This window comes from Monodon monoceros, unplaced genomic scaffold (assembly GCF_005190385.1).
Source record: "Monodon monoceros isolate NGI ecotype Baffin Bay Population unplaced genomic scaffold, NGI_Narwhal_1 Super_Scaffold_3, whole genome shotgun sequence".
Lineage (NCBI taxonomy): Eukaryota > Metazoa > Chordata > Mammalia > Artiodactyla > Monodontidae > Monodon > Monodon monoceros.
The window spans coordinates 65,758,314-65,770,622 of record NW_021703780.1 but is presented as its reverse complement, the minus strand read 5'-3'; the positions used below and the strand labels follow the sequence as shown (position 1 = coordinate 65,770,622).

General features: G+C 39.4%; 1 protein-coding gene across 2 annotated transcripts in view; it reads left to right on the top strand.

The window, feature by feature from the left end:
* The window catches only part of DCAF1 (DDB1 and CUL4 associated factor 1), a 94,152-nt gene that overhangs the window by 43,439 nt on the left and 38,404 nt on the right, over positions 1-12,309 (top strand). For both annotated transcript variants that reach the window (XM_029241991.1, XM_029241990.1), the window contains exons 6-11: positions 3,611-3,748; positions 4,970-5,482; positions 5,795-5,896; positions 9,731-9,889; positions 11,255-11,434; positions 11,918-12,127. In XM_029241991.1, the coding sequence (XP_029097824.1) occupies positions 3,611-3,748; positions 4,970-5,482; positions 5,795-5,896; positions 9,731-9,889; positions 11,255-11,434; positions 11,918-12,127 (1,302 nt within the window). The remainder of the gene's footprint in view (positions 1-3,610; positions 3,749-4,969; positions 5,483-5,794; positions 5,897-9,730; positions 9,890-11,254; positions 11,435-11,917; positions 12,128-12,309) is intronic.

Below are 12,309 nucleotides of genomic sequence, written 5' to 3'. Positions count from 1 at the left end.
TTTTGTGGCCTTACATATAGTCTCTTCTGTGAAATGTTCCATGTGTACTTGAAAAGAATGTATATTCTGCTCTTGTTGGACGGAGTGTTCTCTATATGTCTTTTAGATCTAATTGGTTTGTAGTGTTGTTCAACTCCTCTGTTTCCTTATTGATTTTCTTTTCGGTTGTTCTATCCATTATTGAAAGTTCTGGTAAAGAGTTTCTGTTTAGGATGATGAAATTCTGGAAATAGATAGTGTTGATGGTTACACAACATTGCGAATGTACTGAATCCCACCAAATTTTACACTGAAAAATTGTTAAAATAGTTAAAAGTTATGAATGTGAAAGAATCAGAACTCCAAGAAAAGTCTAAGACTATGAAAAAAATGGCCATTTGGAAAATGAACAAAGGAACTACTGGAAATAAAAATTACAGTTATTGAATTTTAAAACTTAGTAGATGAGGTAGAGTGAAATTTAGACACAGCTAAAGATAGAATTAATAAACTGGAATATCTGACAGGATAATCCTTAATGAAGCTCTTAGAAATAAGACTAGAATTAGAAAATTTAACATGTATCTAAAAGGAATTTCAATAAAAGAGAATAGAAGGCACTTCCCTGGTGGTCCAGTGGTTAACATTCTGCACTTCCACTGCAAGAGGTGTGGGTTCAACTGCTGGTCAGGGAACTAGGATCCTGCATGGCATGCAGTGCAGCCAAAAAAGAAAAAAAAAATGTGTATGTGTGTATATATACACACACACATATATATAAAAGAAAAAGAAAATAGGTAATATTCAGAGGGATGAGGCTAGGATCTTACAAATAAATGAAAGACATGACCACTCAGATTCAGAAAGCCCAATGAATACCAAAGACCAAAAGATTTTAAAAGCAACTAGAGTGGGACTTCCCTGGTGGCGCGGTGGTTGAGAATCCGCCTGCCAATGCAGGGGCCATGGGTTCGAGCCCTGGTCCGGGAAGATCCCACATGCCACAGAGCAACGGAGCCTGTGTGCCACAACTGCTGAGCCTGCTCTCTAGAGCCTGCGAGCCACAACTACTGCGCCCATGTGCCACAACTACTGAAGCCCCTGTGCCTAGAGCCCATGCTCTGCAACAAGAGAAGCCACCACAGTGAGAAGCCTATGCGCCACAAAATGAAGAGTAGCCCCAGCTTGCCGCAACTAGAGAAAGCCCACGTGCAGCAACGAAGACCTAACGCAGCCTAAATAAATAAATAAACAAAACCACTCAAAAAATAGTAAAAAAAGCAACTAGAGTATAAAAGATTCCTTCAAATTAACATAGCATGCTTTGCCACAGCATCAGTAGAGGACAGATAATAGTAGAAAATGTCTTCAGAGAACTTCTGTAAACCTAGAAATATTGACCAAAATAAACAATTTTGGAGGGCAAAAGGGCAAACAGAAATTCTTGGTAACATGTAGATGGAAGGCAATAATTGAAGTTAGTATTTTAAGTTTCTTATACTGTTTGGAAATAGGGAAGGATGATAAACTTAAAATTGATGGTACATATATTTTCATAGCAATAAGTATTTTATTATTATTATTTTAAATTAATTTTTTTGGGTTGTGCTGGGTGTTCGTTGCTGTGTGCAGGCTTTCTCTAGTTGCTGCGAGCAGGGGCTACTCTTCGTTGCTGTGCGTGGGCTTCTCATTGTTTGTTTTGTTTTGTTTTGCGGTACGCAGGCCTCTCACTGTTGTGGCCTTCTCCCATTGCGGAGCACAGGCTCCGGACGCGCAGGCTCAGCAGCCATGGCTCACAGGCCCACCCGCTCCGCGGCATGTGGGATCTTCCCGGACCGGGGCACGAACCCGTGTCCCCTGCATCGGCAGGCGGACTCTCAACCACTGCGCCACCAGGGAAGCCCTGGGCTTCTTATTGTCATGGCTTCTCTTGTTGCAGAGCACGGGCTCTAGGTGCGCGGGCTTCAGTAGTTGTGGCACATGGGCTCTAGAGCACAGCCTTAGTAGTTGTGGTGCAAGGGGCTTAGTTGCTCCGCAGCATGTGGGATCTTCCTGGACCAGGGATTGAACCCATGTCCTCTGCACTGGCAGGCAGATTCTTAACCATTGCACCACCAGGGAAGCCCCTCAATAAGTGTTTTAAAACAAAATTTCTCAAAATGTGTTTTCAGAGTGTTAGTTTTTTAAAAAAAAACTTTAAAACTTGAAATATATAGGAGAATGACACCATGACCCTAGGGAAGAGTTTCTTAAGATAAAGTGCACAACGTTTAAAAGAAAATATTGCTAAGTATGATTATATAAAAATTAAGAACTTCTGCTTATCATGAAACACTGGTAAAAGACATGAGTATTTCAGAGAAAGTGGAAGTATGAATGGTCAGAAGGCACGAAAAAAAATGCTGAACTTCATTAGTAAATGAGAAAATTCAAGTTAAATGAAATGTTAATTTTTTATACCCACCAGACTGCAAAAAATTAAAAGTCTGATAGTGGCCAAGTGTTGGTAAAGATGTAGGAAAAAAGAACTATTTGCTGTAGGAAATGTGAATTGTCATTTTGGAAAATAGTTTGGCCTCCTCTAGTAAAGTTGAGCAAACACACCTGTGACTTAGTACGGTTCCTAGGTGTCTACTTTAGGGACATACTTGCACAAAAATAAGTATAGTTAACCCAACAGAATAGCAGCAGCAGAATATGGAGATGAAGAGCATTTGGAGGTACACTGCCTAGGATAAGATCCCAGCTTTGCCACTTACTAGTTTTGTGACTTTTGGTAAGTTACTTAACCTCATTGTGACAGTTTTCTATTCTGTAAATATAGTACTTACCTAATCATATAGGGTTGATATGAGGATTAAATGTTATGTGTAAAGCCTGTCTTATATTGAGTGCTATTTGTGACAATTACATGTAACCATATAGATGAATGTAAAAAACATAATGTGTAAAAGAAACAAGTTGCAGAAAAATACATATGGCACCACACAATTTACACAGTTCAAAGCATATAACGTTTAACAAAAGCCTTATAAGAAAATTATTAAAATTTAGTAATGCAGGTACCCTTTGGGGAGGGAGGAGGCGGGTGGTATAGGGAGGGGGGACACATGGGAGGTTTCTGTTTCTTAAACTCAGTGGTAAATCACAGAGGTGATTTTCATTTTCTTTGGACTGTACATGTTTATGTATTTTATTTCATAGTAAAAACTAACTAAAAATAAGGGTGGGATATGTGGAGTTAAATACTTGTTTGATGGAGGACTTCTCAGAGCACTGATAATGTTAATTGTGCATTGTGAACTTCAAAGAGAGATACAGAATTTTTAGGGCTCCCCACTTGCTCATGGAACCTTTTGGGTCTTAACAGCTAAAGTAGGACTGCATTATGTGATTGTTGATCTTTAGCTTGAGTTTTAGTGGATAAATTGAATTCTGTTTCACAGTGCACAGATATTTTAACTAAACCACCTACTATTGTACATTGAGTTCAGTTGGATTTTTTAATCTTATGAGCAATATTGAAATGTTTTATTAAAAAAATTCTTTTACAAGACTGAAGTCTTTGCTTATATCTTTAATTATGAATTTTTTCCCCCTGAATTGTGCTATTTCATTTCCTTTACTATAGGAAGGAATTGTTGAGAATCTTTTCAAATGGGCCCGAGAGGCTGATCAGCCACTGAGGACATATTCTACTGGTCTGTTAGGAGGTGCTATGGAAAATCAAGACATTGCTGCCAACTACAGGGATGAAAATTCACAGCTGGTAAGGACCATGTTAGAATGATTTTTTTTGCATAAGATGGGAGTGTATTCACTCGTTTTCTTGCTACTGAACTTGAATAGGTAGATCTTATTTGTTACCTTGTACTAGAGTATAGCTATAATTTCAGTATTTCAAGACTACTTTTCATAAGAGTTTTTTTTTTTTTTTTTTTTTGCGGTACGCGGGCCTCTCACTGTTGTGGCCTCTCCCTTTGCGGAGCACAGGCTCCGGACGCCCAGGCTCAGCGGCCATGGCCCACAGGCCCAGCCGCTCTGTGGCATGTGGGATCCTCCCGGACCGGGGCACAAACCCGTGTCCCCTGCATCGGCAGGCGGACTCCCAACCACTGTGCCACCAGGGAAGCCCCATAAGAGTTTTGATTGGACCTTTTTTTTTTTTACTAGAAAATAGCTGTTTTTCATCTTGTCAAGGATCATGATATTTTGTACCAGATAAACAGTACCACTCCCTTTCCCTTCCCAACATCTGGATTATGAAAAATTTCAAACGTTTAGCAAAATATAATTTTACAGTGAACACCTGTATACACACCACTTACATTGATTGTGAATATTTTACTAAACTTATATTCATGAATACCCATCCATCCATTCACCCCTCATTATATCCATCCACCATTCTTTTTTTTTTTTTAATGCAGATTAAAATAAATTGCAGACCTAATCACTCTCTCTTTTTAAAACTAAGCATAATACTACAGTTTAGGCTTGGCCCAAAAAATGAGTACTTAAAGGAAAAGGTAAAACATAAATGGTGAACTTGAAAATTAGATTATGTAATTATGTATAATGTGGATGACAGTATTTAACAGAATATAACTTATGGCAGATAAAAGTTTCAGAAACATTCATGTTTGATTTTCAGACACTTTTTAAAAATAGTGAATATATCTAGTGTCTGCCTCTTCAGGTGTGATGGTCCACCCCAGTTTGATCCAGCCAGATATGTTGTGAATTAGGTGTTTTATGTGCAGATCTTCTGGTTTGGGTTCTCTGGGAAATTTTATGGGGAATGAGACTTTTAGCCATTATTTATTTCATCAAGCTGTAGGAATCAAGTCAACATATTTATCAAATCTTTACTATTACCAGGCATTGAAATAATTGCATGATTATCCTTAAGTGGAAGTAAGAATTATTTGAATCATTTAAATTAAGATGCAGAAGAGACAACCCCTTTTATTCCAATATCTGTTGATAGGTGGCAATAGTACTTCGAAGACTGAGGGAGCTACAGCTTCAGGAAGTAGCTTTGAGGCAAGAAAGCAAGCGTCCTAGCCCACGAAAGCTCTCCTCTGAACCCCTTTTGCCTCTGGATGAAGAAGCTGTGGATATGGACTATGGCGACATGGCTGTAGATGTAGTGGATGGCGAACAAGAGGAAGCTTCTGGAGACATGGAGATCTCCTTTCATCTTGATTCAGCCCACAAGACCAGTAGCAGAGTGAACTCAGCAACTAAACCTGAGGAAGGAGGATTGAGGAAAAACAAGTCAGCAAAACAGGGTGACAGAGAGAGCTTTAGGAAAGCCAAGCAAAAGTTGGGTTTCTCATCATCTGATCCAGATCGCATGTTTGTTGAGCTGTCTAACAGCAGCTGGTCAGAAATGTCCCCCTGGGTGATTGGCACCAATTACACCCTTTATCCTATGACTCCTGCTATCGAGCAGCGACTTATTCTCCAGTATCTGACCCCTTTAGGAGAATATCAGGAGGTAAGCTTATTGGGAAGAGTAGTGTTCACATTTTGGGACCACTGTGTTTATTTCTGGGATATTTTGTGGTGTCATTTTATACATTGATGTGTTTTTACACTAATATAGAAAAGTCTTTGCCTCAAACTGGTAAAGTCTTATGGAGGTCACTCCTGATAAGGCCTTTTCGATCAAAGTGTGTTTGTATGTTTATCTTCATAAAGCGGGGGGGAAGAGGCACCTCATTTCTTTAATCTTCTATCTTCATAAAGGAATAGGAAATATGTGAAAATAAATTCAAATGTTAAGACTTGTTTTTGGTGTTGATTTCAGTTACTTCCCATATTCATGCAACTTGGATCACGGGATTTGATGATGTTCTATATTGACTTGAAACAGACTAACGATGTCCTACTTACATTTGAGGCACTCAAGGTAAAGTTCTTAAAAATGTTAGGTCACTGAGCATTTTATTGACATGGATGTGCCTGTATGTTTTGGTATGTAGCATCTCTGGATTTTATTGTTCAGGGTGGTGCTTTTTTTAAAAATAAATTTATTTTATTTATTTATTTATTTTTGGCTGCATTCGGTCTTCGTTGCTGCATGCGGGCTTTCTCTAGTTGCAGCGAGTGGGGGCTATTCTCCGTTGCAGTGCGCGGGCTTCTCATTGCGGTGGCTTCTCTTGTTGCAGAGCACAGGCTCTAGGCGTGCAGGCTTCAGAAGTTGTGGCTCATGGGCTCTAGAGTGCGTGCTCAGTAGTTGTGGTGCATGGGCTTAGTTGCTCCGTGGCATGTAGGATCTTCCCAGACCAGGAATAGAACCCGTGTCCCCTGCATTGGCAGGTGTATTCTTTTGTTTTTGATTTTACATTAATTAATTATATTTTGGCTGTGTTGGGTCTTCGCTGCTGCATGCGGGCTTTCTCTAGTTGAGGTGAGTGGGGACTACTCTTCTTTGCAGCACGTGGGCTTCTTGTGGTGGCTTCTGTTGTTGTGGAGCATGGGCTCTAGGCATGTGGGCTTCAGTAGTTGTGGCACGTGGGCTCAGTAGTTGTGGCTCATGAGCTTAGTTGCTCCGTGGCATGTGGGATCTTGCTGGAATAGGGATCGAACCTGTGTCCTCTGCATTGGCAGGTGGATTCTAAATGACTGTGCCACCAGGGAAGTCCCAGCAGGCAGATTCTTAACCACTGTGCCACCAGGGAAGTCCCCAGGGTGTTTCTATTGCCAGATGTGTCAGTCGTGACAAATGAAAATTTCTTTTTTAGATAGAAGAAATGAGGCTTACCAAGTGCCTCCACAGAAATTCAGGGGTCAGTCCTAGAGGATTGAATGTTAAAGGAGAAAGTGGATCTAGACCTGAGAGTGGCCTAGTTATTGTTACTGGATAGGAAGAGAAACTAAGTGTATAGTACCTTAGGTCATACTACCTTTTAAGTATTCTGTCAGCCAACACCACTTCTTCTCAGTTATTAACTATATACATATTGTATGATGTTAGATTATTTAGAGTAGACAAAATATAAAGCAGAAAATGAGTAAAGAAATAGAGGCATACTCAAATTCAGTAAAGGTAAATGATTTTCTAGGTTGCAAAGGGGCTAAATGTAAGAGGGCAGGTATGTCTAGCCCACCAAATCCATACCTTTTCATGATAATTTAGGTAATCTGAAGGGAGAGAGGTTAAGTGGAATGAATAATTTTGTGGCTATTATAGTTCTACCCAACAGGTAACTAAATGAACACAGTACTATTCTGTGATGTTTACAATATTAGACAAATAAGTTAAGTCTCTGCTGTTTATTGTTTGGTTAAGAGAGACAGGCATGTAAGCCTATGATTTCTTTTAGATATTATAGATGTTGTGAGAAAAGTATGGGGCACAAAGGAAGGAATGGTCTGTTCTCCTTGAGAAATAGTAGCTTCTAGACAAGACCTCTGAAAAAGAGGTAATGTTCTCACTGGCTGTTCAAAGTTACAATTTCATTCCTGATATTCCAGAGCCATGCTGTCCAATAGAACTTTCTGTGACGATGGAAATGTTCTTTGTGCTGTTCAAAACAGTGGCTACTAGCCATATATGAGCACTTAAAATGTAGCTAGTGCCTCTGAGGCATTGAATTTTTAACTAAATTTTAATTAAATTAGCCACATGTGGCCAGTGACTAGTGCATTGGACAGCACAGTTCCAGAGTATATTGAAATTAAATAGAAATAAGGAAATTTGCCTTTCAGACCCCAGAAATTTTAAGTTTGGAGGAGGTCAGACATAAATTGGAGTAACATGTATTCCTATGTATGGGATGCAGTGTGTGTGTGTGTGTGTGTATAAAGTGTGTAAACTCATGATTGTACTTTGAACAGTGAGATGAAGCTGGAGGTCAGAGTTGTCTCCAGTGACCCAAAGGGATTGCTTTCAGATGCAGCATCCTGTCCTGAAAAGGAAATAGTGAAGAAGGGATTTGGGCAGTTGCTATTTCTGTAGGTCTTTGTATGAGGAACTGTAATGGGTGTCATTATTCAGCTGTTTTCTGTGCAGCCTCATATAAGGGATTAAAGAAAATGAAATAAGGATGAACAGGGAAAAATCAGACAAGAGATCCTTCTTATAGGGAAATAAAAAGTATAGAAAGTTATGTGTACTGTTTTGTTCAAAAGGAAGTCTCAGTTGTGTAGGAGAAGGAACAGGTGTTGAAGTTAGTATTGGGTTGGCCAAAATGTTCTGGTTTTTCTGTAAGATCGTATAGATCAATAGAAACAAAATGGGATAAAATAGTAAATTAAGAACTAGAGGGCTTCCCTGGTGGTGCAGTGGTTGGGAGTCCGCCTGCCGATGCAGGGGACACGGGTTCGTGCCTCAGTCTGGGAGGATCCCACATGCCGCGGAGTGGCTGGGCCCGTGAGCCATGGCCGCTGAGCCTGCACGTCCGGAGCCTGTGCTCTGCAACGGGAGAGGCCACAACAGTGAGAGGCCCGCGTACCGCAAAAAAACAAAAACAAACAAACAAAAAAAGAACTAGAACCTTATATGGAGGTACAATACAAGGAGAGAAAATAGAATCTTTGCCCACATGAGTGAAGTGAGCCAGGTTATGGGCTATGTTGAGCCAAGTAGAATTAAGGTTCTTGGTAAAGATTGAGCCTGTTTGTTCTCTGTTTCCCTACCTACTGATCTGGCAGTGGAACTGCCACTTTATGGTAGTGACATTATTGGAAAAAGCACGTGCAGTGGCCTAAGTATTGGGGAGGGAACCATACATAGTTTAGTTTCTTGGGGAAAGACTTGGTGGGAATGTGGTAGAGGTTTGTGTATCAGCCAAGTAAAGAGTGAAGGGATTTGAATTACATATAAGGGTTAGTCTGAGTCTCTGTGTTAAGAGAACTTCTGAAGAGGGTACATACTTGTTGTTTTTGCCATTGACCTTGGTGAAATTTATACAGGTATCAAATCATGTAATTACAAATCTGTGTTGTCTTGTCTGTACCTGCTGCCTGTATCACCACCCAGAAGACACCTTGACATGAGAAACAGGAGGCCAACAGAAACAGGAGGCTCCAGTTCTCCTGAGGCCCCCATCCACGTTGGCCTGGGTTCAAAGTCATTGAGTAGCCTGCTGCTTGCATTGCACTCCTTGCCCTTAAAATTGCCCAGAAGATCAGGTCCACCCAGAGAGGCTAGTAAGAATTGAACAGCAAGTTAACAAAACTTGATAACAAAGGCCTGTCTAATAGAGACTTAATAAAATAGTTCATTAATAAAGGTCTATTTAAAGTGCATTCTGATTAGTTCTAAAAATTTACAAATTTTGATAATTTACTGAAGACTTTTCTTTGGGGATATATTGAGGATCAATTTAAAGGGAAGCAGAGTTTTGGATTTTATTAGATGATGAGTCAGTGACTGAGCCAAAGCTAAAACATAGAGCTGATGATGTTTAAAGGATTAAAATGGGAAGGGTAACAAAAATCCTTTAGGGAAGCTATGTAATAATAAAATGGTGTAGGATTATGTCATTATGTACAGCAATATTCTTCATTTCTTGTTTTTCATCCTCATGAAAACCTTTGGTATTAGGAGGGAATATTACGGAATCCTAGAGTTTTTTTGTTTGTTTTGTTTTTGTTTTTTGTTTCCCTTAAGCAGTATTGGTTTTACTTCTGTTTTGAGGGAGTGGTTGTCTGCTTCAGAGGAGTCTTTGTGTTTAGCAACTGTGAAGAGATATTTGTTCTAGATTTTTCCACGGTGATATGTGTCCTCTTTGTTTAGCACCTAGCATCTCTCCTGCTCCATAACAAGTTTGCCACAGAATTTGTTGCACATGGTGGAGTACAGAAATTACTGGAAATTCCTCGTCCTTCTATGGCTGCAACTGGTGTATCCATGTGCTTGTATTACCTGTCCTACAACCAGGATGCCATGGAAAGAGTAAGTCCAGTCCATTCAGATGTATGGGAATGGGATAGGGTGGGGAATATTCTAGTACGTTCACAGGAAAACTTTTGGATAAGAAAAAATGAATAGGTGGATTAGGTTTTAGTGAAAGAAGCAAGGAGCATGAATCTTTACAGAGCATTCCAAAAATGTAAAATTCTTTAGAAAAGGTCCAAAATGTAAAATTTTGTAGTCCTTTTTTTCCTGACTCTCTGAAAGAAAAAAATCCAACAAAAAACCCAAGATGGATTGGGGTCACAGAACTTTTTTTTAGTTTTTGCCATTTTTACTGCATTAGAATTATTTTCAGGCTCTTTTCAGATGTCCCTCAGTGGAGTTATATTTTGCATTTTTGAGTCAGTCTATTATAAAAACAACAGATGATGCTTTGTGTATTTGTGTTAACAAATAGTTCGTGGTAGAGACAGTAAAATCATTCCAGTTGTTCTCAGGGCTCCAGAGAAAAACATGGTAGCGTGGCAGCTACCCTCTGGTAGCTGGTTTTCTGGGTTTTTCCAGCTAAGACTTTTTATTTAGTGATTTTTAAAAAAAGTCTAAGTGGGTTGTACATTTGAAAAGAAATGAGTCCTTAGACACCACTAGGGAAGCTCTTGTCATTTCTGTGCCTGGAATATTTTTCTAATATTCTGTGTGGTGTGGCTTTTCTGGTAGAGTGAAGTTGGTAAATTCTTCTTGGGTGGTGTCTTTATTCATCTTTGTATATTTACTAATAGGGTAATATTTTGATTTTAATTTTTTAACTCCTTAAGATTCAGCATTATGCAAGGATATGTAATCTTTTGAGAGTAGTAACCTAATCTGTGTGTGTATATACAAAATTAATTGTGGTTAAGATAAAAATGTATCAAACAAACCTGGGTAATGCTTCAGAATTCATTGTCTGACTTACAGGAGACAACAAAATGTGTGTGAATGAATCAGTGAGTGAATGGATATTAAACTTGTAGACTTTAGTATCAGAAGGCTCAGTCACTTTTATGAGCCTGGGGAAGTCCCTTATGTCTGTGAGCCACTTCTTCACCTGTTAGGTGGGAATACTAATATGTGTGTAACAGAACATTGTGAGCATTAAAGGATATAAATATTTGCAGAATTTAGCACTCAGTATGTTTAGGTGGAATTTAAATATTTCTTTAAATTTAGGTTGTTTTCAGGCTTGGAATAGATTGTTATAAAATTTCATTTGTAACTTAAGCTTTAAACTCAGAATGACTTGCCCAGGAGTGATTATTGTATTTTGCAAAGATATCTATCTACACTGTGAATTTTTCTTCCCTTTTGTGAAGGTTCCTTTCCCCCAAATTTTTAAAAATTACGTTTTATTTTTATTTTTTGCAGGTTTGCATGCATCCCCACAATGTTCTGTCTGATGTGGTGAACTACACACTGTGGTTAATGGAATGTTCTCATGCTTCAGGATGCTGCCACGCTACCATGTTTTTCTCAATCTGCTTCTCCTTCCGGGCTGTATTGGAACTCTTTGACCGCTATGATGGTCTTCGTCGTCTGGTGAACTTGGTGAGGTTCTTCAGTGGCTTCTCTTTGTGAGGAGCAGGGGTTCTGCTTGTCTGGGCTGCCTTTCAGTGGCATTGAAGAGAGGAAGCTTCTGACTGGAGGAATTTTGCTATCATTTTTATGGATGAAGTCTTTTTTCCTCCTTCATTTACAAGTTTCTTTTCCTCTTAAGAGGACTATACCATTGTAGACTTGCCTTGAATATAGTAATCTTACAGGGGGAATTGCTTGATCCTTCTAAAAAGCAAGTTTTGTGCCTCTGTGTCTTTCAGCATGATTGAAAACTATGTAATTTTTCAATATAGGTTTAATGTTTTGCTTTCATATGGCTACTCTTAGCATGTTGTATGGACAGATGTACTTTGATGTTTGTCAGTCTTCATGAGCACAAAAGTTGATTGAAGTCTTTCTCCTCTCCTTTTACTTTTCTCTTCCTCTTTGTTCTTCCTCCTCTTTTGCCCCATTCTTTTGCCTCTTTCTTAATAGATCAGTACTTTGGAGATTCTAAATTTGGAAGATCAGGGTGCACTTCTGAGTGATGATGAAATATTTGCTAGCCGCCAAACTGGGAAACATACGTGCATGGCCTTGCGCAAGTACTTTGAGGCTCACCTGGCCATTAAATTGGAACAAGTGAAGCAGTCACTTCAGAGGACTGAGGGTGGCATTCTTGTTCATCCTCAACCCCCTTACAAGGTGAGAGAACCTTGTCTAGAAAGGAAACGTTGTTAGCACTGTCTGTAGCATCTTGGGCCTGAAATGCACATTCATATCAGTGGAGTCCACGTGGGATGTACATTGTTGGATTATACTTGCACTGTGTGGAGGCAGAATACTTGAAAAGGGATGTAGGGAATTCCCTGGTGGTCCAGCGGTAG